The sequence below is a fragment of the Aedes albopictus genome, chromosome 1 (assembly GCF_035046485.1).
Source record: "Aedes albopictus strain Foshan chromosome 1, AalbF5, whole genome shotgun sequence".
Lineage (NCBI taxonomy): Eukaryota > Metazoa > Arthropoda > Insecta > Diptera > Culicidae > Aedes > Aedes albopictus.
The window spans coordinates 279,560,549-279,567,902 of NC_085136.1; the positions used below are offsets into that span (position 1 = coordinate 279,560,549).

Sequence of the window (7,354 nt, forward strand, 5' to 3'; positions counted from 1 at the left end):
ATGAAGTATACCCAGAAACAGATTGAATATAGTACATGACGGTCAAGGATGAACTGAAGATGTGAAGGAGGAAATTCCAGTCGAACTTCTTAAGCACGAAAAAGAGCAGCATGAATCGACCCACCAGATATGGGAGAAAGAATGCTGGTTATATGGCCTTATATGTCCAATGTACACGAAAAAGTTAAGAAGAAAGTGTACTAATTGATGAGACAGTCTTGTTCAACAGAAAGAGACTCCTTGAGGATGAGCTGTCCCTTTTTCGGCGAACAAGGGTACTAGTTAAAGAGGAGCGAATTCTGTGGATTTTGTCGAGGTAAAATGATTGGGAATCAAGGTAAGCTGCAACCTGTACAATACGCTTCCTCCGTGGAGCCACCAACCCTTGGAGAACCAAATATAGTCGAAGCACTTCGTTTACTACGACTTTTGCTAATGACGATTTTTTCGGCTATTCTTTGGTGTATGTGGTTTCTAAACGGGACTTTAGAAGGAAGTAACTAAGCAGTTTGCGTTCTCCAGAAATTTGGCAGTCTCATACTTCGAAGATAGGATTTGCATCTCTGAAAGATCCCAGGAAGGCTTTCTTTTATCAGTTACAGGACACAAACGATACTGTTGTTTGGCTAAAATGCATTGATATTGAGGTGTTTCCGTTATTGTTCTTGTGATATCATCGCCGGACTCACTCCGGATGTGTAACACTGTACATATATCTAGGTCATATAAAAGGCTTTAGTCACTTACCGTAAACCACAATCGACTATCTATAGGGAATGAACCACATGACACGCGGATTGGAACCGTTTTCAAAGCCTTCAACCCAGCACCTTGACCGCCTTCTTGGCAGCTTCATCGAGATCGTGTGCAGATTCAATCTTCAGTCCGGATTCCTTCAGGATTTTCTTGGCGGCATCCACGTTGGTACCTTCGAGCCTCACCACCAGCGGCACCTTCAGCCCAATGGTTTTGGTAGCATTCACGATCCCGTTGGCAATGGTGGCACAGTTAACGATTCCGCCGAACACGTTCACCAGGATGGCCTTCACGTTCTGATCCGAGGTTAGGATCTGGAACGCTTTGAGCACTTGGTCCTCCTTGACGTTGCCTCCAACGTCCAGGAAGTTGGCCGGGCTTCCACCGTTCAGCTTGATGATGTCCATGGTGGCCATGGCCAGCCCAGCACCGTTTACCAAACATCCGATGTTGCCCTCCATGGCGATGTAGTTGAGGTTGTACTTGTGCGCTTCGATCTCCTTCGGGTCCGTGTCCTCGTGGACGTCCATCGCGAAGATGTCCTTCTGCCGGAACTGAGCGTTGTCGTCGAAGTTTAGCTTAGCGTCTACGGAGATCACGCGGCCATCGTCCGTTTCGGCCAGGGGATTGATCTCGATCTGAGTGGCGTCCACCTTGACGAAGAGGTGATACAATTTTTCAATTTCTGCGGCAGCCTTCTGTACCAGGTCGCCTTTGAACTCGAGGAATCGAGCCACTTCCTCCGCTTGGGCATGAGTGATTCCATCCACTACCGAAATTGGAATGGTTTTGATTTTGTCGGGCGTTTCTTCGGCCACGGCTTCGATGTCCATTCCGCCGGCGGGCGATGCGATCAGCACCGGGCCGTTGTGTTCCCGGTCCATCACGATCGAGAGATACGTTTCGCGGACGATGTTGATACTGTCCGCCACCATGACCTTTTTGACCATGATGCCGTCCTTGGGCGTCTGCTTGGTGATCAACCGGTGGCCCACCATTTTCTCCACCAGCGGGATCACCTGCGAGCGGCTGAAAGCAAAGAAAAATCGGCGTTAGATTCATGTAGATTTATTTGTCTATGTATGCGACGTAAGTCATTCCAAAGCCGAAGATCAAGGAGAGCCCATAATAGTCGGTGCGGATCACATAAACAGTAAACACCATCGGAGGGATAAGCAAATAGGTTTGAGAAAGGTATTGAAGTCGGGGTAGCCTGGGAAATTTGATCTAGAACACTCCTCCTCTACCTACTCCAATCTGCTGGACATGGAAGATATTAAACGAGGAGGATGGTATAACGATCGTCATCAGCCCCAAGAATCTTTAGTAAAGGATCCGAAAAGAAAAATGGTTCTACAGTAGCCAAAGGTGTTCCGAGAAAGAAAATCCACATATCCACGCGCTTACAGAGGAAGCAGCTTAGGACTGAGTGGTTACAGGGAATATCCCCATCCATGAAACCCTGAGAAGGTGCAGACTGCAGACCCAGCTAACACAAAGTCATATATACTTGTCCGCCTTCATATACATCCTTTCAAAAACGTTGTCCAGAGTGATATCTCTACCGCATATCTCCTGGATACTCGAACTTTGCTCCACGAAGCGTGGGCATTCAAAGAGTACATGCTCCGTGGTTTCGTCGCAGTTGGCACATTCTGGGTATGAGGGGGGCCTGCATGTCCGAATCTGTGCAGAAACCACCTAAGGCACCTATGGCCTGACAGATTGTGTCAAGTGAAAGTTCACCGTGGCATTGGACCTGCTCGTCCATTTAGACACGCTCGGTATGAGCCTGTGTGTTCATCTACCCTTGCTGGAGAAATCCCATTTCCTCTGCCACTTCAGCATAGACGATGTTCTGGCGATCCGTCTCGAAGCACTCTTCGTCCTATGTGCATCATGTCCGCTAGGACACATACCGCGTCCTTTGAGACCTGTGGTATGCGCTGACCACCCTAAAGCACATCAGCCTGTGGGTACTCTCAAGTCGCTTTACGTTTCGGATCACCACTAGCGCATTCGAGCATGCAGCGGCACCATACCGTAGTATGGAGACCGCTACTGTAGCGAGCAGCTTACACTTACTCGAGACTATTGCCGAGCTATTTGACATTATCTTTGACAGTGCCATTATCGCCATGGACAAGTTTTGCAGGCATATTCCACGTGACTTCCGAATTTCAGCTTATCGTCGATCATGACCCCCAATTACTTCAGTGAGCGCTCAGAGTTGATCGTACATCCACATGTGGTGACCACTGCCTGTTATTCAGATTTGCGGTTATTTACCACCACTACCTCCGTTTTTCAGTGCGCGAGTGCCAGCTGTCTCAACCTCATCCAGTCCTCCACCTTCCTCAACTATGCCATTTGCGTGCGTTGCTGTCAGTTCCACTTCCTCTATAGACTCGCCGTATAGCACGAGGGTAATATTTATCATCGTCACAGCTGATCAACTTTACGCCCGGTGGAAGTTTGAGCCACAATACGCTATCATACGCCGCGTTCAAGGATGGAACCGTGAGGTACTCCCGCGGTGATGTTGTAGCTCCTCTTGCCTTTCTCAGTGTCATAGATTAGCACCCTATTCTGGAAGTAGCTCTCCAGTATCCGGCATAAGCTAACCGGGACTCCTAGGTGGTGTATGGTGCACTCGATGGCGGCCCAGCTGACGCTGTTGAACGCTTTCTTTACGTCCAGCGTGACGACCGCGCAATAGCGGATTCCCATTCGTTACTTTTGGAGCGCTATCTCGGTCGTTTTGGTTACAGCCCTAATAGCGTCCACCGTCGATCGGCCCTTCCAGAAGCCGAACTGGTTATCCGAGAGACCAGAGCCATCGGGTTTCTCGGTATAGACCATTAGCCTCGACAGAATGTTCCGTTCCAACAGTTTCCCGGCGGTGTCCAGAAGGCACATATCCACTTCTCCGGGATTTCGCCTCTATCTATGCACATCTACATAGCCATTCTGGACATGTCAGGGCTAGCCTCGATGGCCGTCTTGATGGCTACTGTCGGGATACCGTCCGGACCCGGAGCCTGTTCAACTCAAGCGACTTCGCAGTAGTGATGAGCTCGTCGTTTATCACCGGGGCGACCTCGCTTTGAGCAGTTTGGCCATAGGAGACGCGAATCCAGCATAGATGAGAACTGGTTTATCGGCAACCTGGGAGTGACATAACAACTGCAGTACTGGTTCAGATTAGCTGTGTAACTTGCATTCTCGTTGATTGGTTCGACCTCCTCGCGTGCCTAGACATTTAGGCCCACCCGTCGTGTGACCCTTGTTCGCCGTGCAAATCAGGCATTTTGATTGCACTCCCTGGCGATGTGCCCTTCCTTTCCGCATTTCCTGCAGAGTTTGCTTCTGTAGGAGCCTTTGCACGCCCACGGCTTGTGTCCAAGTCCCTGGCGGCTCATATTAGCTGAACGGGCACACTGACCAACCTACCTTGATCTTGCTGACAGCGGTCGCCGTGTTCACCTCCCCTACGGGGAGCTTGATCATGGCGATCGGAAGGCCTGCCGGGCCCTTTCACAGGCGGATCCATGCACTTGGTGCATCTACCTCGCACTGCTGTTTAAGTGCGGCGGCGAGCTCTTCTGCGTTGGTGATCTCGTCCAGGTTTTCGCCCAGTACCTCTTGATTTAGTGCTTTGTAGGAGGTGCATTTCTCGGCCGCTTCCCTCTTCAACACTAGCATCATTTAAGCATCATCTCTCCAATCCTGGTGCGTCGGATGCTTTCTACATCCGCGCGAAACGCATGGCTCTCTCTTGGGGCTTGGTTTTCCTGTCGCTTGCGCGTTTCGCAACTGACTTGGCAGTCTGGTAAATTGCGCTGGCCGTCGCCATCTTCCTCTTTGGATTTCGCCCATCTCTGCTGGAAGCTTCTTGGGCCGTGTCTGCTCTGCAGCTCGAGCCGTAAGGCGGTTTGACCTCTTCGCTACGGCTTCGACGAGCTGCATGGTTTCATGCTGCATCATCGCGTTGCCTGCAAAGAGGAAGCTGTGCGTTTGGGTAGATCGCTCCTTCTTGCTCGCATCATCTGCACTCCGCTCTTCGACCATCGATCGATCGTACTCCTTCTTGGTCAGAGTCAGCGATTTGCGGAGCTTCAGTAGGCCCCGTTTCAGATTTTTGCTGATGGTAGTCCGCCCACTCGTCTAGCCGATCAGTTCGTCCAGCTGTTCGGCAACTACCAACATCTTTGGTAGACCGCTCCTGTTGCGGTTCAACGCCCGCGTGAGGTCCACCCCAGTTACACCAGCCCCTCGTAGTGGCGATCTCGCCAGTCCTCCTCGCACGAACGGGTTCAACGCCATTTCCTCTGCCTCTCTACTATCGATCCCATGGATTTAACAGTAGTAGTAATTTATGTTGGGTCTCCCTTAGAGCCGTTATCACTAACTGCAAATGAAGTAGTCGTCAATGATCCTGGTGGTTATCTATGTAAGCAGGCAAGAGGCCCTATGGGGACTGAGCTCAGAGCCGGATCAGCGTTGATCACGAGTACGCAATTGAACCTTGCCTAAGCTGGGCACAGGCTAGAAATGTACTTTAAGGCCCCGCCACGGTTTTATGGGACGGAAGACAACACCGAAATTAGCCCATCCACCGTTTCAAGTCAGTGTCACCCATCCTTACTTCGCTCCTTCGCTACCAGCTCACTTGTGCATATCTGAGCGTGTACCATCTTAGTTAAAATTTGATTAGTATACATAATCAGGTGCCATATCGCTTGTACAGAGTTGCTTCCGGATGTGAGGAAATTCTAAAGAGACCTTGGTTACATTTTAGGTGATTCCATAAGGATTTACTGGATGAATCTCCGAGATAATCTTGAAGGGATTCTTGGATAAATCCCTAGTGGAATTTCTCCACATAAATTCCGGCAATAACCCTCTTAAAAAGTCCTGAAGACACATGCAGAGCAATTCGGATGGTATACGCGAAGGAACTAATGGAAGAATTGTATAAGGAATAACTGGCGGAATCCTAGTCGAAATTCCTGAAACGATAACAAGAAAAATCCGCGAAAGAAAAATCAGGAGAATCCTTCGAGAAATTTTTGGAAAAATTGCAGGAGGAATTTCTGAGGGAATCCAAAAGTTGATGAATTCAAGCAGAAATTTCAGGAAGTGTACAAGTAGAAATTTTAGAGGAATCAAGAACTTCTGGAGAAATCCTAGCAGATATTATTGGCGGAATTACCGTACGAATTACTGGAAAAATCCCCAGAAAAAATCTCTGGAGATATTCCCTCAGTAATCTTAGGAGAAACCCGAGGAAAAATCATAGGAGGTTCTGAAAAAAAGTACGAATTCCTAAAGAAATCTCTTTAAAATATATGTATGAGAAAGGGATATCTTTGTGAATCAAAGAAGGAAGCATTTTCAGCAGGTATTTTTAGAGGAGTCTTAGCAGGAATTACTAAAAGAATACCAATAGAAATTTCAGGGGGAAATCCCTTTTTTAACGCTGGTACAAATAAATGTGAGCATTTAAACTATTCAACTCTGTACGCCAATGCAACGGCTGCATTACATTCCACTTGATCTCCGTTTGAATATGCCTAGATTTGTTTGCGAAAAGCGTCGCTCTCGTTTCGTGTTCAATAAATACTTACTCCTTAGTGATATGGACGCCTCCCTTGAAGCCGTTATCAAAGTGACCTTTACCCCGGCCGCCAGCGAGAATTTGTGCTTTGACGACATACTCGTTTACATCTGCGTGCGAAAGAGAGACATCGGCGGAGATGAGAAAGCATAACCAACGTTGATCAATCTGTATGTACAATCGATGCATGGGAGATAAGTCCGATACTTACTGAAATCTTTCAGCACACTTTCGTCCTTCTTGCCCTCGAGTACCCGGAATGCCTGTATGGCCACTCCGCTTTCGGCCAGCAGCTTTTTGCTTTGGTACTCCAGCAGATTGAGATGGCGAGCGGACAGATTCAACGTCTGTAGGAATGGCCTCCGGGCGAGCAATTTGGCCGACAGTTTCGATAATGCCAATGAAGTCATCTTTGCACGGGTACCTGTGGGAATAGCAAGGTAGGTGTTTGAATGGGGAACCGTACGTGACTTTGGTGCTGAGCTGTGGAAATCAAACTAAATGAATGGGCAGACTAATGAGGTGTATTACAATCTTCATTATCTATCATATACCCATGTACGATTGCCATAGGCGGTTTCAGATGAGCTCCATTACCCAGGAATATTTTTGGCTTGAAGACAGCGCATACATAATTCCGTATCCCAGTTCCGAATGGGCTAACTGGCACCTATTACGAAACCATTGTTGTGGAAAAGCGGCATGTTTTGCCCGGCACATTTTCCCACTGAAATTCATCATTTTCGGAAGATTTCTTCGCATGTCAGCTATCACTACATCCAATGTAAGGGAATAAACCCTCAGGCAATCAATTTTTACTTACCTTTACTACACAATTTTGATAACAAGACACAACACACTACTAGCACCGCACGATTCAAAGATGGGGAACGATCCGGTTTGTTGACTTGTTGTTGATGATGGTGACAGAAGAACCGAACTGCTTGGTGCTTCTTCGTCGTTCTTCGTGCGATCAAC

The 7,354-nt window shown here is 48.2% G+C and overlaps 1 protein-coding gene across 1 annotated transcript; it reads right to left on the minus strand.

Annotated features, from left to right (window-relative positions):
• Window positions 1–618: 618 nt before the first annotated feature.
• Window positions 619–7,354, minus strand: LOC109400723 (succinate--CoA ligase [GDP-forming] subunit beta, mitochondrial). Its single transcript, XM_029860444.2, has 4 exons — window positions 7,200–7,354; window positions 6,588–6,800; window positions 6,387–6,486; window positions 619–1,785 (listed from the first exon to the last, which is right to left on the minus strand). The coding sequence occupies exons 2-4, from the start codon at window positions 6,784–6,786 to the stop codon at window positions 819–821; spliced, it is 1,266 nt and encodes a 421-aa protein (XP_029716304.2). The 5' UTR covers window positions 6,787–6,800; window positions 7,200–7,354; the 3' UTR covers window positions 619–818.

Excerpts from the sequence above, each read along its gene's own strand:
- LOC109400723 (XM_029860444.2), bottom strand. The coding sequence starts at position 6,786 with ATGACTTCATTGGCATTATCGAAACTGTCGGCCAAATTGCTCGCCCGG. Across the intron at positions 6,487-6,587 it reads AAGTGTGCTGAAAGATTTCA|ATGTAAACGAGTATGTCGTC; the intron begins GTAAGTATCGGA and ends TTTCGCACGCAG. Across the intron at positions 1,786-6,386 it reads GGCGTCCATATCACTAAGGA|CCGCTCGCAGGTGATCCCGC; the intron begins GTAAGTATTTAT and ends CTTTGCTTTCAG.